Below are 26,488 nucleotides of genomic sequence, written 5' to 3'. Positions count from 1 at the left end.
GATGCCATGTGGTTCTGGCTCGCCTTGTGCTCCATCTGCACCGCTCCAGTGAGCCCTCCGACGTCCGTTTTCTGCAGTGATTTACACCGAAGCGCGTATTTGCTGAGGAACAGCCCTTGGCGGTGACAAATTTGCATGAGAGCCACCTTTGATTGAGTTCACAGCCCTTATTTACAGGCTGTCTATTTTAGGAAAGCCAGGGATGTGTTCTGGACGTAGCCCTGTGTGTGTGTTAGGTTTATGATCAAAAAACATTTAAATTTACAGTAACAGTGAGGACATTTGAAGGCTATATGAAATAATCTAAATGACTATAAGTTTTTCCTGTTGTGGTACTGTATCTGCTATGTGGAGCATCTAAAGCCCGGGTGGTATGTTTCAGAGCCAAGCTGTTTTGAAAGGTGCAGCTCAACGGCATCTGAGGCATGTGAGCAGGACTGAAAATTAGCTGCTATTTTGGCCCGCATCTCCTGGACAGCTGTCTGCCCACCGCTGCGGTTCGGCCACAAATTCCAGTCGCAGATGCTGTAATTGGGTTGTAAACCCACCAGCTGAAATCCAAATAAGTTTCCAGCACTGACCGGCTTTTCTCTGTACACCCTCTCTTCCTTGTTTACAGCTCTGAACTACGAGAATGTGGTGGAGACGGGCTCAGAGACCGAGGAGGAGGACAAGCTGCCCGTGTCCGAGGAGGACCCCCTGATCAATGGCACAGGCAGCCCGGCCAGCATCACCAACCTGGAGGCGTCACCGCGTGCTGAGAGCCACAGCCTGCTGACCAAGGACGAAGAGGACGACGAGATGAGGGACAGCGGTGTGGAGCACATCTGGCCTGACAATGACATCCTGAGTGCCTCGGTTGATGGTACTGGTGAGTGTCCAAACTCGCAACCCCAACCCCAAATTATACCCTTAATGGACATTAAACCATGGTTTTGCAATGAATTAGACCAAGGTGAAGGTTTTGACTCAGGTTGCACCATTCATAATGTGATTTTAGCAGACCCCCAGTCGGTTGTGGCAGATAGCCGCTCACACTGAGCCTGGTTCTGCTGGAGGTTTCTTCCTGTTAAAAGGGAGTTTTTCCTCTCCACTGTCGCTACATGCATGCTCAGTATGAGGGATTGCTGCAAAGTCAACGCCAGTGACTGTCCACTGTCTCTACAAGCTCATCCAGGAGGAGTGAATGCTGCAAGTCACTGACTGGATGCAATCTGCTGGGTTTCCTTAGATAGAAAAACTTTTTATCCAATTTGAATAAATAACTAACTCTGACTGCACTGTTCAATGGTTAGGACTAATTGGAATGTATGAACCTGACTTTTGTGAAGTGCTTTGAGACAACATGTGTTGTGAATTGGCACTATATAAATAAAACTGAATTGAATTGAATTGATTTATACCACATTTGTTTGTATTTAAAGCAATTTTGAGAGCCTGGTTAATGGCCTATGTGGCACCCTTGAAATCCCGTCAAATTGATGGGACAAGACAGGTGGAAAATCATCTAGATACTTCATCCTGAGTTACCTTGAATCCTGTTTTGGCTTGGAAAAGGATTTGATTTAAGTTGCCACTCCATGAGGTAGTATTTACCACATTTGTTACTATAAAAAGCATTTTTATGATCCTTCTTAGATAGGTAGACGATCATAAAGGAGCTTCAATAAAACACCCCAGCCAAATTTCCCCCAGCCCAATGCCCAGTGTGTTGGCCTCAAAACAGGTGGAGAGTCTAAGATGTTCCACAAAACTGATTCCTACTTTTACTTTCCTTCGTTTCACCAGATGTTTGAGGTTCAGGTGAGCTCCCAATCCCCAAAAACTACCCCCTTAAGCTGAGTCTCGGATGCTTTTGTGTGCACATCCTGCCACTTGTGGAGCCTATCTTATGCCGTAAACCCCACCCATCTGGTGCTGGTGTAGACTCAAGCAAACGGCACGGAGCGTTTTGCAAACAGCGATCAAAGCCAGGTCTGACGCCGATGCCCCCGCCCCCCCTCCAATCTCTGCAGACAGACGTGATAAACAGTTTCTCCACAAGCGGCGGTGGACCATTTGGTTCGCGCTTAGAGAAAAGACCCTGCTCTGAGCCAAACAGCGGAAACTATTTACAGTAATGTAGGAGAGGGAAAAACAATGCAGGAAGGAATTAAATCTGCAGATTCTGCAGGAGATGCAAGACATTAAAGGTTGGCAGGTGATACCTCCCCAAACCTGACTGACTGATGGTCTTTTGTTGAGCAGCTCCCATTTCAGGGGGTGCCAGTCACGGATGCTTGAAAGATAAATACTTTTAATTAGGGGGCAGGGTATAATCATTAAAGGAAGGCAGACTGCTGCAAAAAAAGGTCATTAACAATCTTAAATGAAATTTTTATTTTTATGATAGCCATTTACATGTATAATAAGAGTCAATGATTCTTGGAAGCATGTGACAGGAACAGAGTATAGCGAGAAGTCATGTAAGACAGCCCATCTAAATGAGCCGGGCCTCGCTATTCATTTCTGCTAATGAACTGGCTGTGCACAGTGCCGAGAAAACGGGGGAACATTCAGCAGTCTTAAATTTTAATACGGAGGGTGGAGGGGGGTGGAGTTGTGCATTTATTAAGAATGAAAGAAGGAAAAAAACTTATTCTAAATAACGGTTCATGTTGGCTCCTTAAGGGGTGGAAGAAAGAGGAGACGGGTAGGTAAATAAATCAAGATAAAGGATAAACAAGCTGTCATTGCATACGGTAATTGTTTATTTGATAAAGACCTGCGGTGCCATAATGTCTGTAATTCAACTATGTTGCAATTTCCAGATAATCTGCTTCTTGTGTGATAAACTGGCCGACATATTTCGGAGAGCAAGTCAAGTTCATTAGAGCGTTTGGGAGTCTCTTACCCAATCTTGCGGCTGCTGTGTTTCCCAGCCGGGCTTTTTTTTTTTTTTCTTCCTCCACGGTGCCTTAGTGTCTACAGTGATACCTCAGCACATACCTTGGGCCTGAGATAAGTCAGCACCCTCCCTCCTTCCTTCACAATTCTGCTGTCACTCCCCTATCAGGAGGTCTCGGAAGAAGAGACAGAGTGTAGAGGATTGAGATGTTTGTTGGATCTCTGAGGGTCTACTTTCAGGTGTAGCTTTCATGGGACATGTTCTTCTAGCCTCTTGTAAATCAAGGTGATAAAGAAAACAAAGTAAAGTCTATCAGGGATCTTTCTCTGATTCCAGGGTACAATCTCGCGCCTGGCGTTGTCCTTGACATTCCTCAATCCCACAGCGAGGCTGGACGCAATGTGCTGGAAAGCATGACATCATTATCACTGACAGACCGCCTCAAATAAATCACCTGCTCCTTTCTAGCTGTTCTCCAGAAGGTCGGGAAGATTTCTGCTTATTTGACTGTTGGTTTTCTGGAATATGACATGTTCTGTTCCCCAAAAGTTGATTCAGTTTTAGTTTCAAGAATTGGGTTAAACCTAAAAATATTCCTACCCCTTAAACTTTTTCACATTTTCTCCTACCACACCTTCAAACTTCAGTGTATTTTGTTGAACTTTTATGTAACCGATCAACAGAAAGCATTAACACCCCACTGTGTGGATGCAAACTAACTACACGCCTCATGCTGTAAGCACCATATCCACAGTGAAACAGGGTTGTGGCAGCATCATGCTGTGGGAATGGTTTTCTTCAGCAGGGACAGGGAACCTAGTCAGAGTTGATGGAGAGATGGGGGAGCTAAATCCAGGACAATCCTGGAAGATGATGTGTTTGAATGACTCAGTTCAAGCCTAGTGTCTACATGTGCAGAGCTGGTAGACACATACTCCAAAAGACTTGCAGCTGCAAATGCATGTTTATCAGATTATTTGTTAAAAAAACAATAAAAATTGAAAACGATGTGTTCTTTTCTTTTTACCATACAACAATTATACTTTGCAGTGGTCTGTCACATAAAATTGTACAGAAATGCAGTTAAATTTGACCTGAAAAGTTGAAGTGTTATGGGGATACCTCTGTAAACCACTGTACAATAGGCTTATTGTTTTAGACGTCGGTCCAGCCCGCCAAGGGTTAGATTCCCTTTTATTTGCTTGGTAAAACAGAATCTAACCTCTAGTTCAAAGACTGTTTACTCAAACCTGACAGATGCAGAACATCGAAGGCTAAAACGCACAAAAGTCAGGGGGTAGATCTTGCGACTGCAGCGAGCGGCCGTAAAAATAGGAATGTTTTGAAAATAAACACCATCAGAGCGGCTATGAAAATAGGTGAAATTACAGTCGGGCCCCTCTGAGGTAGTCTGGGTTCCTCCTGAGCCCCTTCAGACCCCAACATCAGTCTTCAAGGAGGTGCCTGAAGTCGCCTGTGATTTACTGCTGACAAAACACGCCTAACTTACCTCCAAAAATGCTTCCCAAGAACACAAACATGCACGCATATTTGGCATAGATGTGGAAAGGTTGGTTCTTTTAGCAATTTCTGGTGATTCCACCACAGTGACACTGAATCTAGCCCACAGATCAGTGCATGTGTATCTGTGTATGCCAGAGGCCACAGCATGAGAGGTGTGCGCGGTGTAAGCCTACCTCCTACTGGAAGCAGCCGCACTCAGACAACCAAAAACTTTCCAAGGTAAACAGAGGGAGAGTGAAGGGCCAGTTAATCCCACTGGTCATCCTTCCACGTCAGGCTGAAAACATGCAGGCTAATTTGATTACTCAAAGCAAACACGGTGCCTACAAGGAGGCGGAAATGTGAGGGAGTTTTTGCCCCTGTTGGGAGGTTTTCATGCACACGGACATCTGATACCTGTGGGGATATTTTAATCTGTTTTGACTGCCTTTATTTATGTATTTAGTTTCCCATAGTTGTACAGGAAGGGAAAAAAGACATCTGAAAAGTCTGTCATTATCCTGCAAACCCTTTGACCGGGACATTTATCATCTCATGTCTCTAATTCTTAGCAAACCGTGGAATTGCGGGCCCCGGAACGCATCCCGCAAACTATCAAGTCCCATTGTTTTCAGCTGAAAATAAAAATTCCTGCTGCTTCTGGCCTTTGTGTGCAGTAATGTAAGCAGGACGACATTATTATCAACATGCACACCCACAACCTTTTCCTGTATTATCCCAGTCAGGTTCCTGCGATCTCCAGAAAGGGATGCATTAGTATGGATATGAAACTCGCCCTTGTGCATGAGCAGCACATGTTCTCGGAAGCACCTTGATTTGATTTGCACCAACGGGGCGGGAAGGAGGGACCGGTGACTTCTTAGGCTGATTGTCCGCTCGGTGTCCTCGTGTGGAGGAAAAATTTGTCAGGAGTGGGTTTGTTTATGAGCCTCTCTCAATCCACTGTTTATTTACAGCTGCCTCACCTGTGCCAGGACAATATCAGTCTGTCTGCACAGGCCCGGTGCCATTACCCTGATTAGGCCTGCTCAGTGTGGCCTCACAGGCAAAAAAACAGATTTCTAGAGGTTTGCACTTTAATTATGACCTAGCGATGGATCAAAAAGGTTGTCTGGATGTCTTTCTGTCTCTATATGGTCAAAAACTCACGTCCTCCTTCAGTATCATGCATGTAAAAGTTAGAATTAAAGGCCTCACTTGCCCATTTTGTTGCTTGAAAACAGACTCTTTTGCCCCGCCCACTTGAGGTCTACCCTGGACCGATGAGGTTATTTCTGCCACTGAGAAATGTTCCTGCAGCTACAACTGCTCATTTGTGGTCCAGGGTTTTGATTCTTTTTAGTTCCAGGAGCGAGGCGCTGACTCTCTGCCGGGGCTTTGTGGCGAATCACAAAAATGCGAGTGCTTTTACAATGGCTCGGATACAGAAGCATCCATCACGTGACGTGTGATAAAACAGGCGTGATCGTGCATGCAGAGGACTGCAGCGGCGTCACAGCCGGGGAGTAATAAGCTCAGCCAGCGTGTTGGCTGGAGCTCTGTGATTGCTCAGGTGGATGTGCTCCGTGTTGTATTTAATCGCCGTGTTTGGCTACTGAAGCTTCCTTCGCCTCCCCTGCTGCTTGTTGTCATGTTAAAGGTAAATAAGTCACTGTCTGGCCCCGATGATAGCATTCATTAGGCATGCTGAACAAAGTAGCGGCACGCCGCGATGCACAGCAGTGCCTTTATTGCTTTCCCCATACCTCCTTCTTCTTCTTAAAGGCCTCGTTGTCAGCATTACTCACCCTCTCTGCCTCTTCTTCCTCTTCTGTGTTTGCAGATGAAATTAAAGATGATTTTGATGCCATGGGGCCTGAAGCCACCTTGCAGGCAGTTAGAAACGGTACAGGTGAGTTAAGATCTTCCTCCTTTGGCCTTCAAGTCCTCCAGTATTACAACAGATTGTTTAAACCTGATTGCTGTGTTGGGTCTGTCAGCACAAAACACGTTTTTTGTGTTTTGTTCCCTGTTAAAGCGCCAAACTCTTTGTAGCCTGAATTATAAAACCACTGCAGTGCAGTCAGAGATTATTTGTATTAAATTAAAGCACCATAAATGTTTGCGGATTGAATTTCTAAAACTTTTTGATACATTTTCTGGAATCTGTACTTGTTAATTGTAAGGGTTATATGAAAACTGTAAAATCCTAAGTAATTTTAGAACAAAAGGAATGCAATTTGTACATACCTGGAAGCAAAATCTAATAGAAGATGTATGAGAACTGACTGAAGTTGTTACGGTTGATCAAACTGAGTCTGACTTATTTATACAAGGCATGAGCTGAAAGATTTCTATTTTTAATGGAATTGTTTAGGGGTTAATTAAGTAAATATCTGAAAGACATGTCCATGGACAACAGGTGTGTAAAGGGTAGCTCTTTTCATCAACCAGTCACAGCTAGAGAGGACTAAAAAAGTCAAGTTTTCAACATATTTTTACGGTATAATAGAAACAATGTGATTGCGTTAACCAATCAGAACTAGAAAATAATTTTGTAAATGTTGCTGAGCTGTAGCACAGCAGAGAGGGACGTAGGCAAACTTCCCTTTCCTGTGATACAAAACCAAGACATATTTAGGCCCATGAGCCTCATGCCACCCATATGCGGTCCTGCCTTAAAGTTGGCACCTGAATAACAGAAAAAAACAAACCACTAATTAAACAGTGTTTGTTCTGGTGCAGCTGAACCCCACCTGCCATGTTGCATTACGAGGTGTGAGGCTGATTTGCCGCTACACGCCCCTCCGTTCCATGATTTCATCCGGGCCACCTCAACAGTTGGCCTCGGACGCTGCTCTGGTGAACCGAGTTCGCCCCACAGAACGCCGCTCAGCCCTGCCTCCAAAGCCTTCACTTCAGCTTTGATTACTCTCCGCTCGTCGTGGTGTTTTCTCTATTCTCTCCTGCTCCAAATGCTGTGAATGTTTTCCATTTCAGCCGCTTTAAAGGAGGGTTTTTTTTTTTTCTGGGAACGATGCAGTCGAAGCTCCCTGCCACTGGATCACATGTGATTCTGTTTAAAGGCATGAGCAGTTCGATCACGTCGCGGTGCCAAAGCACACTCTGATCCAGGTGATTTCCTGCGCTGCTGGAATAAGGATTTCTCCCCTTATATTTTCCGTCCAAATATGATACGTGGCGTGTACTTTGTAGGTTGGATGGGCTGAATGATCAATCATCAGCCCATCGGCACAACAATCTCAATTAGCTCAACAGAATGCTGTAAATTCTGCCGTCACTGTTCTCAAAAGTGATCCATTGGCACCGGTGACATTTCATTGCCATTTTTGACATCCAAATATCTACTACCTTGACCTTTTGCAAATTGGCTGCCGAACAAACCGCTCTTCAAACCTCACCTTGGCTCGCGGTTTAAAAGCCTCATTAACAAGGGAGGACGCCTGATGAGACGCCAAAACAGCCTAAAAGAAAGTCTGCAGGTTACACGCATCGAATGTTTGTGTGTTTCTGAAAGTCAGCTTGACTAATGAAGGCTGCCGTTTCCCTTTTTGCTCAGGTTTTGGTTTTTTTTTGTTTGTTTGCAGCTATCTCCAGGCTGCAGCTTAAGAGTTTCCCTGAAGAGAAGGGACTGGGAAATAATTTCACATTGTGTGGCCTCAGCACTTTGGCTGGCTTAAGACACGTTGGGCTCAGCCATGGCAGAGCGTGCCTCTTTTCTTCTCCTTTCGTGCTCCGGCTTGTGGTTTGGCCTCGGTAATCTGTTCGACACAGAACCAACAAAAGCCACGGCCTCTTGATTGACCTTTTATGTGAAAGCTGATAGAAAGAAACGTGGCGCTGCTGCTGATTAAGCCATGATTGTGTATATATATGGGTTAATATGCGAACGAGGGTGCTGTTTTTTTATTTTCCTGACATGAAAATCAGATTTTCTGTCAGAGGTAAATTAGGTCAGTGAAGTTTGCTCCTCTGCAGCTCATAGTGGCACATTTATCTCAGAGTTTTGGCCAGATTAAGTTACAGTTCTTGTTTTAGCAGACAAGGCCTGACAAGCAAGCCCAGTAATGTAGATACATTCTCCCCCAAAGCACTGCTGCAGTGTTTCAGGGTGGCTATCCTCATCGTATTTCCACCACAATGTTCCCAATATTCTCCTGTAAGACATTTCTCTGGGGGGAAAAAAAAGTGAATCCAATTTATCCCATCGCCTCTTCTTCTTCCTCCTTTCTCTCTGCAGTCAAGAGCGTGGATTGCACTTCAGAGCTGGAGGACTTCTTCGCCAAGCGAAAGCTGGACGACAGTGACAGCCACGTGGTGAGCATCGCCGAATACCTGCAGCGCGGCGACACGGCCATCATTTACCCAGAAGCCCCGGAGGAGCTGAGCCGGCTTGGAACGCCGGAAGCCACAGGACCCGAGGAAAACGGTAAGACTCTGGTCATTTAGTCAGTGGAATAAGGACTAAAATATCCTAAATAGTTTTCATTGCCTCACTTTGTACATTTAAATTCTGAATATATTGTGGAAAAAGAAATATCTGAGCTATTTACGACCATATTTATTATTTTCTTTAAATATTTTTTAAAATTTTCTGTAAACAGTTAAAATCGCAATCCACTCTGTAGATTCCTGAGATTATTTCAGAGGTTTTATTCGAATACCGAAACAGCTGAGCTGCATCGGCCCAGTGGAGGCCACCAGAACCAAGGAGAATGGTCATTTACTGGTGGCTCTTCTGCATCATTTTTTATGATTGATATCTGAATGTGTCAGAAAATTTGTCTCAGATCAATTTGGAGTATTTCTACTGATTCGGTTTAAATGTTAATGGCAAGAAAAATAAAAAAAGATTCGATTGTTTTTTTGTGAAATGTAAAATGTGAACTCGTTGGCTTTGAGAAAATTCAAACTTTTGGTTCTATTTGCTAGAAAATTGGCTTCACTTGTGAATCATGATGTTTTAGTCTGTTTACTTATAGTTAATTAGTTTTAATTTGGGTTGATATGACAATTGTAAGTTGGAGAATGCATCAAAAAGTACATAAAAGTCTTTTAAGTGTCAGCATTTCTATTTTGACTTGACTTTGCTTTGAAAGGCTGCAGCTGCACAACCCAAAAACTTGCATCATATTGTTCAAAACTTCCCAAAACGAAGGGATTCGGAAATCCGTGAGAAAGCACTTGTGGGCTCATGTTGGAGCGTGAATCCTCCAGTAACGGATCGTCCGGCTGGAATCTTTGGAAAAGCGAGCAGCGGCTCTTCCCGCTGACACAAGCGGGCAGCTGTTGGTCCCACAGATTTGCCGGATGCCTGGGTGTTTACCTACAGCCTCACAGCAACAGCTGGGCAGCCTCTTGAAATCAGATAGCTGCACCTCCGAGGCTCAATTTGAACGCCTTGGTGATTCATGCAGTAGACATGAAGAGCCTGAAGGAGGAGGGGTAGATTGAGTATGTAGGTTTATGGACGGGTTGGTGTGGGGAAATCATAAAGGAAAGTGACGGTGAGGAGCTGGAAGGAGGTTGTAGTCCAGCGGATGCCAGCCTTGGAGCAGATTGCATGGATAACTCCCATACCACTCTGGGCAACCTGCCCGCTAGCTGCCATTGATTCTCTGACCTTTTGGCCTGCTTTTCCTTCTCCTCCCCCCCCCTCCCCTCCCCCATTCCTCCTGCTGTCTCCCGTACAGACCTGCCACCTGGAACGCCAGATGCTTTCGCCCAACTGTTGACCTGCCCCTACTGCGACCGGGGCTACAAGCGTTTGACATCGCTCAAGGAGCACATCAAGTACCGCCATGAGAAGAACGAGGAGAACTTCGCCTGCCCCCTGTGCAACTACACGTTCGCCTACCGCACTCAACTTGAGCGGCACATGGCCACACACAAGCCTGCCAGGGATCAGGTGAGGGGGATTTTCTTTGGTTTTCCTCATCTCTTCGCCTTCTTTTCCCCTCGCTTGTTTCATTTCATCCCTAATGCGCTCCGATCCCTTGGAGAAGGGAGATCATTTTTTCTGATTGGCAATCATTATTAATTTTTCATGGCATTTTGAAGATGCAGATCCTTTAATGGTAATAACTTTAATTGAGGCCCTAAATGGTTTTTTGATGGCCCTCTCTGATATGATTTTCCAGCCTCGTGTTCACGATCGAATGATTGTGTTAATTTCCAATTTGGAAATTTTTATCAGCTCCTTAACTTTGCTTCACTCCCGGCCTTTAATGTTGATCTGCTGCGGGCCTGCAGTGGTAGCACTCCATCACCCTGCCCCCTCCCTCCACTTCTAATTTCATGCACTGCATAAACATCTGTGTACGCTCAGACTTTCTCTCGCGATTTATCTCGTGCATGCCCGGGATGTGACACGGATCGGCTGGAAGTTAGCATGAATCACCTTAAAGTCCCGCATCCAGCAGCTACGGCTGTTTAACTCAACTTTCTGCACCTTCAGACTAATTATAAGTTTTGAAATTGGAGCCGTAAATTTCAGAGCAGATGAAGTCTGGAAATTATCTGTTTTGGATACAGTGTTGACCAGTTTATTCACAGTCTGGAACAGTCTGGATTTTTATTTAAATGAGTTACAAGTTTACCCATCCATCCATCCATCCATCCATCCATCAGTTAATCCTTATATACATCTGTCCATCCATCCATTTATTCAACCAACCATCCATCCATTCATTCATCTAAACATCCATCCAGAACCCTGTGCATAAACAACAGTTTTGAGGGCTAATTTCCCCCTGTACATGGTCTGCCAGGCAGGCTTCATTTTGCCAGCAATGGAACACTGGAGCTGCGGTGCCAGTACCAGATCATATCGTGTATCCTGGTCCGTTGCAGTGTGCAGTTCCATGTTGTGAGTGTTTTGTCGTGTTGTGCTCTCTGAAGCGAGGATGACAGGTTCAGGCTGCGGCTGATTTGATCAGATGTCAGCAGCCAGCGCTTTCACCTGATCTACCAGCTGGGTGTGAACATGAGCAGATGGGGCCGGGCCGAGCGAGCTTCGTGTTACAATGCTGCTGTGCCGCATCAGGTTCCGGTCAGAGGCCCCACAAAGCCGTTTAGACCTAGACAGTTTAACCATTAATCCACCAGATGAGATCAAAATGATGTCTTCTTTAGGTCCTTTCTTTCCTTCTGCTGCTCGTTTTAATTACCGGCTGATTAGTGAAGACAGAAGCAACACGCATGTGTATTAAATGTACATTTGGTAATCAACAGCAAAACTGAGGAGGAGTGAGTCAGATTAACATAAAGAATTACATCCTGATAGGTAAACATGTGCTGCAACGCTCTTTTTTGTGTGTTTACAAGCGTTAATACTCCTCCTTCTCTTAACCAATTAGCTAGAATATGACTAATTAGAGCTTATACATATGCAAACATCCCATCCGGCGCAGTCTCCGCCCACAAGCCATGGAGGAGAGCAGCCTGACAGTACAATTGGGTCCTATTAGCAGCAGACGAAACTTTACCGGGCAGGGGTCCTCATGGGGGAGGCGGGTTGAAGGGGGGGCAACGAAGCAGCTGTTGCTGTTTGTTTATGCAACTCAGCAACATGCAAGCGACGGGGCCCCCTCAACCCTCCCTCCCTCACCCCCTCCATTCTTCCCTCAGTTTGATCTCTGAAGGTTGGGGCTGTTTGAACAATTCCTCCAAGTCCTCCCAGTGTCCTGCACGCTGCCATCTGTCTCCCCAGGAATGTGGGCAGAGTCAGCAACACACCCCGGCATTTGTCGGGGCCGAGGTGCACTTCATCCCACACCTCCCACTCAGGATTAATTCTTCTGCTAAGCCACGTTTTTGTGCTTTATTTCATTTATTTTTACAAGAAAAAGCTGTGTTTGATTGGATTTCCACTGATGTTTACTTTTGAACTGCAAATCAAGACTATTAGGGGTTTTTAGAAGGCGACCCAATTATTGTATGCCAGCGCTGAAGATGAGGGTGCATACAGGTATGCGTGGTGATACTTTCTGAGCTGATTAGGGAAAAATTAATGAAAAAGTAGATCAGATCTGAGCTCCTAATGAAGGCTCTAAAACAGCCTATTTTCATCTATTCTGTTTTCTGGGCTGCCTGGTTGTAAAGGCAGCCCTCCTTTTGGCCGAGCATCCAGGAAATTAAAAGGTATGTGATTCTCTGTTATCACCGAGGTGAACAGGAAGCCAAGACGCCTTGGTGGCCGCTCGGCGCGTGTTGTCATGCCGACCAATTGTGAATATTTACTGAACTCTCACCCTCGCCATGTTTGTGGATGTTCTTTTTTTAAATATTGTGTTTAATCTCATTCCTTTATCTGTGTTTCCTCCGCAGCACCAACTGCTCAACCAAGCGGCCAGCAACCGCAAGTTCAAATGCACTGAGTGTGGCAAGGCCTTCAAGTACAAGCACCACCTGAAGGAGCACCTCCGGATTCACAGCGGTGAGTTACACCTGGAATGCTGCCCCCATACAGAGCTCCAAAAGTGTGCAGGAATATTCTGCTGGTCATAACATAAATAAGGAAAACACAAAGAATGCAGATTAGACCTAGATGATTTTTTGGTCAGGTACAAAGCAGATTTTGGAAAGACCTTAAGTAATCCAGAAAACTATTGAGCAAGAGCAGTCTGATGTTCTGAAATGGCTTAGTGAAGACTTTAAGAAACACATTTTGAAAACAGTTGCCTTTAAATTGACCCGTTTGTCATTTCAGGTGAGAAACCCTATGAGTGTCCTAACTGCAAGAAGCGCTTCTCCCACTCAGGCTCCTACAGCTCCCACATAAGCAGCAAGAAGTGCATCGGTCTGATCGCCGTCAACGGCCGCATGCGCACCAACTTGAAGCCGGGCTCCTCCCCCACCTCTGCCTCTGCCTCACCCACCAACACTGCCATCACCCAGCTGCGTCAGAAGATCGAGAACGGCAAGTCGCTTGGCCTTGCTGATCATGGGAACCACATGAGCATCAAAACGGAGCCGCTTGATTTCAACGATTATAAGTTGATGATGGCCTCCCATGGATTTGGTGCTCCTGTTCCGTTTATGAATGGAGGGTTGGGAGGGAACAGTCCACTAGGGGTCAACCACAACTCGACGGCTCAGAGCCCTTTGCAGCATCTGAGCATGGCCGGACTTGAATCGCAGTTTGCGGGCTACCCAGGTCCATTGGGGAACAACCTTAGTGAGGTGCAGAAGGTTCTCCAGATTGTGGATAACACTGTTTGCAGGCAGAAAATGGACTGCAAGCCGGAGGAGCTCTCCAAACTCAAGGCCTACATGAAGGAGCTGGGAAACCAGATGGAGGAGCAGAAACAGGGCTTAACATCTTCAGGGGGACCTCAGGTTGGTCTTCCATTGGTCAATCACAATGGCGCCACCAAAAGCATCATCGACTACACGTTAGAAAAAGTGAATGAAGCCAAAGCCTGCCTCCAGAGCTTGACAACAGACTCAAAGAGACAGATTAGCAATATCAAACGAGAGAAATCCAACCACATGCTCGATGGAGGTATGGACGACAAGGTGCCGGAAAGCATGTTTACACCCTACACTTGTCAGTATTGCAAAGAAACCTTCCCAGGGCCAATACCTTTGCATCAACATGAACGCTACCTGTGCAAAATGAACGAGGAGATCAAAGCTGTGCTGCAGCCCAGTGAGAATCTGATGGCTAACAAACCAGGGATATTCATGGAGAAGAACTCCCACTCCTCCATTTTGGCTGAGAAGGGACTCACTGCCCCTCTTAACCCTTACAGGGACCACATGTCTGTGCTGAAAGCTTATTTTGCCATGAACATGGAGCCCAACTCGGAGGAGCTGCTCAAAATTTCCATAGCAGTCGGCCTTCCTCAGGAATTTGTCAAGGAATGGTTTGAGCAGCGAAAGATGTATGAGTATAGCACTTCCAGGACCCCACCACTTGAGCACAGGAACAACATAGATATGGTTGTCGGAACAAATAACCACCAAACTCCACCAAAAGACTCTTTGGCAGCTAGGTCGCCTGTGTCTCTTATCAAACCTGCCGACCGCATCACGTCCCCCTCCATCGCGGAGCTCCATCACAACGTCAACAACTGTGATAACTCACTCAGACATTTGAAGAACCACCAGTTCGGTGGTAACGCCAAGTCGGCAGGTGAAAAATTGGACCACTCCCGCAGCAACACCCCGTCACCTCTAAACCTGTCCTCCACATCTTCCAAAAACTCCCACAGCAGCTCCTACACTCCAAACAGCTTGACTTCGGAAGACCTGCAGGCTGAGCCGCTCGACCTCTCTCTGCCGAGACTCATGAAGGAACCCAAACATGCACTGACTGTCAAAAGCAGGCCAAAAGTCAATAGCATTACAATCGACCACAACAGCATCCCTTCTCCCCGAGAGCACTTCGAAGAGCCTCTGAACTTGGCCTATCTCAAGAGGGATTTCTCAGGCTCAATCAACAATGGGAACCTTGAAAAAAGCACTAGCCCCATCTTTGGCATTAACCCGTTTGCTGCCAAACCCTTATATACATCACTTCCACCCCAGAGCGCTTTCCCCCCTGCCACATTTATGCCCCCCATGCAGGCCAGCATACCAGGTCTAAGGCCCTACCCGGGCATGGATCAAATGGGCTTCCTACCGCACATGGCCTACACATACGCAGCAGGGGCAGCTACCTTTGCAGAGATGCAGCAGAGGAGAAAGTACCAACGAAAACCAGGTTTCCAGGTAAATGAGCCACCTGTGATTTTCATGAAAAGCCCCAGGCTCTCTTAGATTCTCTAAAATGTGCTGAACTAATTTTTGTGCTAATTAAAAGAGTCATGAGAGAGAAACGCTCACCTGAAGTAGGATGAACTGGCAAAGGCAACAGAGATAAACAGCTGGGACACCACCCTGAGGTGGGAAAAACCGAGATGTCATTAGCAGTAAAAAGGTTTATGATAATGATACTAGCAGGCAACTATCTAGGAGCTTGTTCATTGAGCTTCTTCTCCAAATAACTAGATCTTAGTGAAAACATCATCAAATTTTATCCGCTCCCATCCCCCGTCCATAGCTGGCCAGAGCTCAGATATTTGTCATTAAATATGGGTGAAAGGCCTTTGTAAAAATGACAAAGGTGAAGCCCGGAGCAGTGCACTTCTCTAAAATTTCCTATTGCAGGTTTTGCCTGCATTTTAAAGAGAGCCAAAGCCAAAATGAGCTTCTTCACTACATGTGGATTAATAATGCACAGTCTCCATGTTCATTACTAGTGAATGCTGAAGGCTGTTTAACATAGAGGGAACCATTTTGATGAAAAAAAGTATTAATAATGTTTCCTATTCTAAGTTATTAAATTAGATTTTAAAAATACAGCTACAGGCGTTTAGTTCAAATTGATTGCAGAGTGATAGTGGTCCGTTCTTAAAACCCGGCGCAGTGATGTCCTCACATTATCACACACATATTCATTAAAGCAGGCTTTGGTGACTCAATATTGGCCATTAAGGTGCACCTTCTGATTATAATCATTATATGAGTTTGCAATTTCAAGAATGGTTCACTGTGTCTCCTCTAATGTTGTAATATTGTTCTCCATCAATTTAAATTTAAGAGTAATCTTCATCATAAAAGGGGAAGGTTTTAAAGGAATGTGCAGAATTAACACAAGTTCAAAATTAGCCTGGGCTAGCTGTGTTTCATAAGGAGGAGGGCGTCGGTTATAAATGGCAGATATTATTCCAGAGCTGAAAGTTTTATAAGAAATAAACGCTGGTGGGTGCTGGTAATCAAAAATGCATGAGAACTTGCAGCTTTGTGTTGAGTTTAGGGCTTTATAAATGGTGTCACAGATGATTTTTTATTGCGATTCAGCAGGAGATCGCACAATAAAGTATTTACCTCTAAAATATCTCTGCTTTCTTTAGCTTTTTAAGACTGTTGTTTGTTTTTTTTTTTGCTTCCTTGGCACTCTCAAAATTTAGCATCAGGTTTAGCCCAGTGTGTATATTGGCACAGATGTCTTCTTGTTCAAATTAACAAAGCAAAAGCTGCTGAAAGGAGACCTCAACTTTCCTTAGATTTAAAATTTAGCACTTTGATGCAATAAAATAGGTTTATATCTAAAATGTTTTTTTATTTTTAATATGTTTCCTGTTTCCAGTGGTGTTGCTTTGTTGCAACTAGGTACATGTTTAGCAATTAGCATGCTGGCACAAATCTATTTTTGTTTAAATCAAACAGGTGCCCTATTTTTATAATTTATTTATTTTTATTTTAGTGTTAAGCAATACATTACAGACCAAAAGTTTGGACACACCTTCTCATTCAAAGAGTTGTCTTTATTTTCATGACTATGAATATTGTAGTTTCACACTGAAAGCATCAAAACTATGAATTAACACATGTGGAATTATATACTGAATAAAAAAGTGAGAAACAACTGAAAGTATGACTTATATTCTAGGTTCTTCAAAGTAGCCACCTTTTGCTTTGATTACTGCTCCGCATACTCTTGGCATTCTGTTGATGAGCTTCAAGAGGTAGTCACCTGAAATGGTTTTCCAACAGTCTTGAAGGAGTTCCCAGAGATGTTTAGCACTTGTTGGCCCTTTTGCCTTCACTCTGTGGTCCAGCTCACCCCAAACCATCTCGATTGGGTTCAGGTCCGGTGACTGTGGAGGCCAGGTCATCTGGCGCAGCACCCCATCACTCTCCTTCTTGGTCAAATAGCCCTTACACAGCCTGGAGGTGTGTTTGGGGTCATTGTCCTGTTGAAAAATAAATGATGGTCCAACTAAACGCAAACCGGATGGAATAGCATGCCACTGCAAGATGCTGTGGTAGCCATGCTGGTTCAGTATGCCTTCAATTTTGAATAAATCCCCAACAGTGTCACCAGCAAAGCACCCCCACACCATCACACCTCCTCCTCCATGCTTCACGGTGGGAACCAGGCATGTAGAGTCCATCCGTTCACCTCTTCTGAGCCGCACAAAGACACAGTGGCTGGAACCAAAGATCTCAAACTTGGACTCATCAGACCAAAGCACAGATTTCCACTGGTCTAATGTCCATTCCTTGTGTTCTTTAGCCCAAACAAGTCTCTTCTGCTTGTTGCCTGTCCTCAGCAGTGGTTTCCTAGCAGCTATTTTACCATGAAGGCCTGATTCACACAGTCTCCTCTTAACAGTTGTTCTAGAGATGTGTCTGCTGCTAGAACTCTGTGTGGCATTGACCTGTTCTCTAATCTGAGCTGCTGTTAACCTGCGATTTCTGAGGCTGGTGACTCGGATGAACTTATCGTCCGCAGCAGAGGTGACTCTTGGTCTTCCTTTCCTGGGGCGGTCCTCATGTGAGCCAGTTTCTTTGTAGCGCTTGATTGTTTTTGCAACTGCACTTGGGGACACTTTCAAAGTTTTCCCAATTGTTCGGACTGACTGACCTTCATTTCTTAAAGTCATGATGGCCACTCGTTTTTCTTTACTTAGCTGCTTTTTTCTTGCCATAATACAAATTCTAACAGTCTATTCAGTAGGACTATCAGCTGTGTACTGTATCCACCTCCTGCAAAACACAACTGATGGTCCCAACCCCATTTATAAGGCTTGAAATCCCACTTATTAAACATGACAGGGCACACCTGTGAAGTGAAAACCATTTCAGGTGACTACCTCTTGAAGCTCATCAACAGAATGCCAAGAGTGTGAAGAGCAGTAATCAAAGCAAAAGGTGGCTACTTTGAAGAACCTAGAATATAAGATATATTTCAGTTGTTTCACACTTTTTTGTTCAGTATATAATTCCACATGTGTTAATTCATAGTTATGATGCCTTCAGTGTGAAGCTACAATATTCATAGTCATGAAAATAAAGACAACTCTTTGAATGAGAAGGTGTATCCAAACTTTTGGTCTGTACTGTACATTGCATCATACTATGTTGTTCATAGACTATATGTATGCTGTATCAAGACGACAGACTATTTTAAGTAGATTTATGAAATTAGCAACTAGAAGAAATTTAGCAGTTAGCATGTTAGCAAAGATGTGTTTTTGTTTAACTTCTCAAAGCAACTATTGAGCAGTATGTTGCAAAATATTATACATATTGCTACTAGAATATGCTTACTGTATTAAAACTATTCTTTTATAGAATAAAATGTTTTTAAATAAAACACTTTACAATGTTTTGGTTGTTTTATGAGTTACAAGAGTCGAGTATTGTCACAAAAAACTTTATGTTCGACTTAAATGAACTAGCCCCTAAAATATATGCATAAATAGGAAAAAACAGAATTTCCATGCTTTGAAGTTTTTTTTTTTGTGTTTAATTAAAGCTAGATGTTAAGCAGCCAGAACTTTGACAAAGATGTAATTTTATCAACTGGTCAAGACTACTGCTCCCAAAATGTAATGAAAACTCTAATATTTTCCTTGTAATATTCAGCACATTCATTTGTAAAAAATGTCTTTGTTTTCTTGGACAGGTTTTTAGTGTTTTTCTGTCTATTTTGCAATTTGTCTTCTGGTTCAAGTTAAACTTAAGTCAAAGTAAACTTCCTGACATGAAGTATTAATCAGAACATCAAGTGTTACTATATTTACTAATGGAATCTAATTGCTGTGTTAAGACATTGCACCATCAGCTTTTACCAGGATTGCATTTTAGCAAATTAGTTATATCATGATGTTTAACAATTAGTACATTGACAACGATGTGTTCTTGTTTACCTTAACGATGAACTGCTAAAATAGATTAATATTTAGCTCATCTGTGCAATAAAATATAAATACCTCTAAAACATGGCCATGCATTACAAAATACGTATTTCATAGTCTTTTGAGTGTTTTTTATGTTTTTACAAGTTGTCAGATTATCGTAAAACAGCTAACCAAAATATCCTGATAAAGTAGTATTTCTCTGTGCATTGCATTATACTGAATTTAGTCATAAAATAAATAAGAACTGTTTTAAAGTTATGCAATAATTAGGTATTTTATGCCCTTTTTGTGCTTTATCAGATGAACAATAGGAAGATATTTAAAAGCCAGCATTTTATTAGCTTCACAATTAAATTTATTTAAATCCTTAAATTAGCATGGGTAGCATTTAGCTAACATTAGTGAAGATCTATTAGATGGAATAGATGTAAAATGAGCCAAATTTCAACTTCTTCCTATTTAACATTTAGTAGTACATCGTATTATAGTGTCTTTACTCCTTTATCACACTTTGCTATTTAAACATTTACATTGTTTAAAGTGGGTTTCAGCTTGTTGATCTTTTGTTAATTTATCATAGGTAGCAGTTAGGACATTAACAAAGAGTACTTTGTTGAGCCAAAGCTACAAGTTCTAATACCCAAGGAAAACTACCTAAATTTAACTTTTCATTTAACTTCCAGCATCACAAGAATTCCTGTTTTCTCCAACCTTAAACTGTTAAAAGCGTAATTTGTTTTGTTTTTTGTGTGACCTTTTGACTCAATTGGCAGTCAGCATAAATATTTTTTTAACCTATGAAAGCTACAGTTCATAAAATAAATGGAAAATTAGATTAAATTCAACATTCAGCAGCACAATAAGTTATGATATATTTACTTAAAAAATATAACCTTTTGTTCAAAGCTTAAGACTCTCCATTATATAATGTGGGTTTTGGCTGGTTGACCCCTGATCAGATTTGCATGAATAGTAGTTAACTTTTTTCAATGAAATATTCAGCATCACATTGAATTTTATTACATTTACTTGCTTCATTAACACTGTTGAAGAGTGATTTTTGACTGTTTGCTATTTTGCCAAATTAGCAGTAGCCTGGATACTTGTTTAGCACTTAGCCCATTAGCATGTATGTTTTCTTTTTAAGCTTAGCTTTAGCTCCTACATTGGATAACTTGAATTTTAGCACATTTACCTTTCAGCTACACATTAAAATAGAATATATTTTCAATGAAAATGTTTTCCTTTTCTGGGACTTTTAGGTGTTTTGAGTGTTTTTTGACAGAACAAATTAACAGTAGATTAACATTTAGCATGAAAACTGAGGGAAACTCTCCTTGGACTTTTGCGTGTTTTAGCTACAGCTCCTAAACTAAATGGAAAACTGAAAACTCCACTTTTCTCACTTTTGTTTAAAACCTTCTCTTTTTAACCATCTAAAGATTTGTGATACGCCACATTGCTTATTATTTTCTGCCTTCTGTCTCTTTGTTCTTGTTCTCTAAGGGGGACCTGCTTGACGGTACACCAGATTACTTGTCAGGGCTGGACGACATGACAGACCCCGACTCCTGTCTGTCGCGGAAGAAGATTAAGAAGACCGAAAGTGGTATGTACGCGTGTGACTTGTGCGACAAAACATTCCAGAAGAGCAGTTCCCTTCTAAGACACAAATATGAACACACAGGTATATACTGTTCTAGACCCTTATTTTAAACCCCATGCTTTTTTATTTTATGTTTTAAATGTTTGTGTTTCCAAATCCTACCAGAATATATTTATATATTTTGTTTTATCTCCCCTTTTCCTCCCTTTTTCCTTCCCTGTTCAATCCTTAAGTTGTATATGTAAACCAACACCTAACTTGCTTCTTTATTGACAGGGATAAGATGCTATGTGATGTCGTTAAAGCTTTGTGTCACTTCGTGCAGTAAAAGTAATTAATGCAGGTAGCCAAATAAGAGGGAGCTGTATTTCTTTATTCTCTAATCATATCCTGTTAAAACATTTTGCTATCTTAAAAGACACACATGAATTCCCCTAGAAAAATAAAGCAAGTAGGGATAAAAACGTCTTAATGCCTTTATTGGCCCCATTATTGGCAGCAGATCATATCAGCCAAGCCAAGGGAGCTTCAGAGTTCTGATAAGATGTCTTTCATTATAGTTATTATACAGAGATCCTCTTTCACTAGGTTGCATCATTTTTTTATCCGCTATCGGTAGCTCAGAGTGCTCAAAGCTTTATGCAGCTGTCTAGTTATCTGCTCGGACATAAAAAGGCAGGGAGGGCGAATTCTTGCTCTGAATGCTGCCTCTTTTTAGGTTCCTGTTGAACTAGCAGCCAGAAATGCAGTGGCTGTGGTACTCGAACTTTGAAGCAAGTGGCTTTACATGTGGCATTCCTCAAGGCTCCATTCTCGAGACACTTTATTTCAATATTTGTATGCCTGCCTAAATTTAGTTTATGGAGTACCAGAACATCTCTTGCCATATGTATACAGATGATTCACTTTGTATGCATGATACTTTACAAATAACCTTGCCTTGCCTAATTTTAAGTTTTAATGAAAAACATTCTGCCTTAAAGAGGGTCCAGCCATCACACACTGAACTTGAATTGTGTTTAGAGATGACAAGGGGAACCCCTTGCTCATCTAATAGAAGTTTGCTTCTACCACAAGAGGGAGGAGTGTACTGGCTCATAGTGCAAGGAATTTAAATAAATAAGTCTCTATGCTTTGCCATGACTTGTGTGATTTGTTGTTTGCTGCCGGACAAGTGATATGACCCACTCACCTCATGCTCCGCTTTCTGTTCTTCTGTCTCCACAGGCAAGAGGCCGCACCAATGCCAGATCTGCAAGAAAGCCTTCAAACACAAACACCATCTCATCGAGCACTCACGGCTGCACTCTGGCGAGAAGCCTTACCAGTGCGACAAGTGCGGGAAGCGCTTCTCCCACTCGGGCTCCTACTCACAGCACATGAACCACCGTTACTCTTACTGCAAGCGAGAGGCTGAAGAGCGGGAGGCGGCCGAGAGAGAGGCCCGTGAAAAGGGCCACCTGGAGCCCACCGAGCTGCTCATGAGCAGGGCGTACTTGCAGGGCATGACTCCTCAGGGCTACCCAGCAGAACTGGCGGAGCGCGAGGCCATCCTAAGGCATGACGCCGTGAACGGAGGGATTAGGGTAGAGGGACGGAAGGAGGTAGATGGATCGTACGCAAAGATAGGACGGAGGGACGAGTTCGAGGAGGAGGAAGAGGAGGAGAGCAAGAGCATGGACACGGACCCAGACACGTTGAGGGACGAGGAGGAGAACGGGGAGCACTCGATGGACGACAGCTCGCTGGACGGCAAAACGGAAACCAAATCGGATCATGAGGACGCGATGGAGGACGGCATGTAATGAATGAGGAAGGACAGGGGACACTTTTTACGAAGCTTCCCATATTAAAGTTTTCAGTTTGTCTCTTTCGGTTCAGTATTCTCACCTGCTCGGTTTAAAACGCCGTGTTTTAAGCTGCACGTGCCTGAAGCTTCTGGGAAGCTCTCTTTGGGACGACGTCTACCGAAAGGGACGGGACTCAAAAATCAATCCGAAGGACGGGAGGCGCGGGTTTGTGAAATAAGCTGCATTATGCAAACCGAACAACAAATAAATGAATAAAAAAATGTACAGTACTAAGGCCTAAAACAACGTGTGGTGCTAACCTCCTGTGTTCCATAGTATTTATAGCACAACTAGTGACTTGTACAAATTGCACTCCGCTTCTATAATCATGAACAAAAATAATAAAAAGTATTGCCTATGTATATATTTATACAGTGTTGGAAAAGAGCAGTATTACCTGCACTGCAGTCCTTCAGTATTACCACCTACCTGCGTTTTTCGGTGTCGTTTTTATTTCTTGAAACATCTCCAGCCGCACTGTTTTAGGCCTCTTGAATTGAATCTAATGAAGGAATTGAAACTGTGTTCGTTTTGTTTTTTTAAAGAAGTTTTAAAGAGACCTTCGTTTTAAGGGAAAATTACAGTTTATGGACGGAGCATTGGGGGGAATAAAAAGAAGAAAAAAAATGAAGGACGAAGCCTTTGTAAGGTGTTTTTTGATAACAAAAAAGAAGCCTTATATGCAAACCTTTTAACCTGTGTGTTTTTCTGCAAGTGCCACCCTCGTATTGTGTAAAAGGACGGTTCGGTTTTTTATTTTTTATTTTGTTCTTCTTCACCAGCTTCAGTATTATGATGAGATGGTTCACCGTTGTTCTCCGAAGCACCTGTGTCAGTATTAAAGACGTATAGGCAGCCATTTTCCTTTAGTTTACATTATGTTGTGCAATGTTTTCTCAGCTCTTTTCTTTTTAACTCTCTCAGTATTACAACCAAACCGTTTTTCCTTTTTTTTTTTGATTATTTATGTGGCCCATTTTATATTTCCTAATTTTATTTATTTCATACTGTTGTGTACAGTACTATAGTTCTTCAATATATAGATATATTTTAGTAAAAAGGAACATGTTGTCGATCATAGGGGCAAATTTTACGTAAAAAAGAGCATTTATTGTGTTTTGAAACATTGTGAAGTTTTAATCTTATTTTTTTTTTCTTTTACTTTCCAGTTACTGGAAAAAAATCCAAAATTTGGGAACTTTTATACAATTGTGAAAACACTGTATTTTCGACTGAAAAAAAATTCCACTTTCTTCATCTTTGTTTTCTTTTTTTAAGCTGAAAAAAACAATGAAGAGGGACTGTTAAATACTATGTATGATATGATGACTGAAGAAGAAATCTTTCCTGAAATGTCTTTGTAAAAGTATTATGGATTCTTAATTTGTAATTTTCTCTTGAAGATGACCCTGCTCGAATAAAAAGTAGCCAAATTACAGAGTACGGAACCCTTCAGCGCTTTGTTTTTCTTCCCATCCAGCTGCTCCTGCTCATCTTCCTCCTCTCATATCCATGTTATTCCAGATCTGCAGTAGATGGAGTAGCTACTCCTCATTACTATGCTAATTAGATACAGTTTCGGTGCTCATTTTCAGGCGGATCAAAGCGAATTGACCTCGGTGCTGCTGCTTACGTCTCATTTAGATAAAGCTAAACATAGATTCCACATTTTTCCACCTGTTTATGCTTTAAACAATAAGCATCAACAAGTTTTTAATAATTCATGTTATTCAATCTGTCAATAGGATCCTACAGAGACGCCGCGGCACAATGAACACATAACAAGTAATAATTCGCCAAAGAAAATAGTGCCTCTAAAAGCTTCTGCGTCCTTACGTTCTCAACATTAACCTGAATACCTTACAGTCCATATGTTTATGGGAACAATGGAGGATTTATATTGGAGAATGTTGCTAAGAATTTGTTTTCAATAGGAAATTCGTAATTTTCCCTATGTAATAAAAATAACCAGTACCTTAAAAGAAAATGTTGCTTGTTTTTAAAAATGCCTTTATTTAGTGAAAATGTCGTTTTTGGCCTAGAGGATTATCATAATTTTCTATCTTCAATTTTATTTTTATTTGGTGAAAGTCATTATTTGTCCTGAATAAAGAAAAAGTTTAAAAATTTAAAACAAAAAAAAAATCTAAATACTATACATAACATGTAGTACATTTTTTACTTTGGTGAATCTTTTATTTGGAAGGAATTTTATATTTACACCTTTCAAATACTGATTAACACATATTGATGGGCAGCAACAGTTACCTCTTTAGGGTCATTGCTGTTGTCTTCCCATCCTGGTATGGGGCACAACACAAGAAATGCTCCTTCCAAAGCTAAGAATCAAGAATCTTTGTAGTTGGTGAAACTTTTAACACTGAGTTATTTGAAGAGTTTACTGACGATATTATGAGAACCAAAGGATATTTATGCACATACTTGCTAAGATTTGCTCTTTAGGTTCATATAGAACAAATCAAAAAAGACAGATTTATCCCCTGAATCACTGACTAGGACATATAAAGGTGGGCAGAAACAGCTAATTCTCAAAGGACATTGCTGATATCTTACCACTCTGACATTGTGCTAACACACACATGTTAAAAAACATGTCTTAGTCGTTCTTTAAAGAGATAAAGAAATACTTTTTTTATTTATTTCCACACAAACCTAAAAACCAAATTCGTGCAAATATGTGCAGAAACTTTCTTCGGTTCTGATAAAAATCCTCAGTAAAAATGAAAAAGAAACCAAATAATTCTTTTAGAATTTGTCAAAATATTGACGTATTTTTAGGTAAAAATAATTTTTATGTCACAATGGAAGTTGGAGCCGAATATGGAAGAATTTAAATTTGGTGAAAAATGCAACACCTTCTTATTAAGCAATCATTAAATGCCCTCAGATATTTGCAAAGATTATCCCTTGATTGTTTTTTGGAACTAGTTCAATTGTTTTAATCTTTTGAAATTTGATAGGAAGGACATTTTTAGAATAACAGGATTTGGAATCAAAAGTAGACGAGTTTTCCAGGTTAGTGAATGCAGTCAACAAATGTGAGGTTCAGTTGTGTCTTACATGAATCTAATCAGAACACCTTTTAAGCTTTTAAGGTTGTGAATCAGACCAAACAAGACATTTAAACTTCTCTCTAGGTGTTCAAGACATAGTTTACAGGACATTTTTAATATGTTTTGTCGAAAATTCGTTCCAAACGGTCAGAGGTGATCATCTCCGGAGCTGATTCCTTTTACCTCCGCTGATGAGTCCCTCATTTTCTGAATCTCCTCCTGAAACATTCCCCTGGCCCTGACACTAGGATTTTAGCTGAGAGGTCCTCTCCAGTGGAGGAGGCGCCCGTGTCCATCCGCCACTGGAGCTGCGCTGAGCAGAGTAAAAGGAACTTCAAAAGGCAGAGATGAAAGCGCTAAAGGTTGAGCGATGCCAAAGACCAGAACACGCTCTGCATATTCTGATTTTCCTATCGATCGGCCTAGCATTGGCTCATTTGTGAAGCATTTCTTTAGATAGAAGAAGGGAAGGGGGTGTCTTAAATGATTAGCTGATGAATTTGATAATGTGCTGTGAACAATTACAAATGCAAAGAAGAAAAAAGAGAGTGAGAGTTCGTGTAGAGATGGGCAAAGAGGGAATCCTCTGGAGTGCATCGCCATCATTAGGGGAGAAATTTCAACCTTCCTCTGCTTTTACATTTTACATCTGTTAACTTCCGACTCTTTGACTTCACAGGCAACTAATAGGGAGGTCAAAGGTGGGAGATGGATGTGATGAAACATTCCTGCAACCCCAGAGTGGTGAAGAGGCTGAATTAGGAAAGAGGGCAAGGAACGAAGAGAGGAAATTTACATTCATTAGATCGCACTCCGTAGAGGGAAAACTGGAAAAAAAAAGGTGTGGAGGA

General features: G+C 42.2%; 1 protein-coding gene across 6 annotated transcripts in view; it reads left to right on the top strand.

Annotated features, from left to right (window-relative positions):
* The window catches only part of zeb2b (zinc finger E-box binding homeobox 2b), an 85,893-nt gene extending 61,882 nt beyond the window's left edge, over positions 1 to 24,011 (top strand). For 2 of the 6 annotated variants that reach the window (XM_047354695.1, XM_047354689.1), the window contains exons 3-10: positions 617 to 871; positions 6,234 to 6,302; positions 8,652 to 8,840; positions 10,105 to 10,319; positions 12,740 to 12,848; positions 13,122 to 15,127; positions 20,614 to 20,794; positions 21,941 to 24,011. In XM_047354695.1, the coding sequence (XP_047210651.1) occupies positions 617 to 871; positions 6,234 to 6,302; positions 8,652 to 8,840; positions 10,105 to 10,319; positions 12,740 to 12,848; positions 13,122 to 15,127; positions 20,614 to 20,794; positions 21,941 to 22,518 (3,602 nt within the window). In that variant the 3' untranslated portion in view covers positions 22,519 to 24,011. The remainder of the gene's footprint in view (positions 1 to 616; positions 872 to 6,233; positions 6,303 to 8,651; positions 8,841 to 10,104; positions 10,320 to 12,739; positions 12,849 to 13,121; positions 15,128 to 20,613; positions 20,795 to 21,940) is intronic. The other 4 variants (XM_047354691.1, XM_047354694.1, XM_047354693.1 and 1 more) reach the window with 3 other exon arrangements.
* The last annotated feature ends 2,477 nt before the right edge of the window (positions 24,012 to 26,488 follow it).

Source organism: Girardinichthys multiradiatus, chromosome 24 (genome assembly GCF_021462225.1).
Source record: "Girardinichthys multiradiatus isolate DD_20200921_A chromosome 24, DD_fGirMul_XY1, whole genome shotgun sequence".
Taxonomy (NCBI): Eukaryota; Metazoa; Chordata; class Actinopteri; order Cyprinodontiformes; family Goodeidae; genus Girardinichthys; species Girardinichthys multiradiatus.
This window is presented reverse-complemented; position numbering and strand designations above follow the sequence as displayed.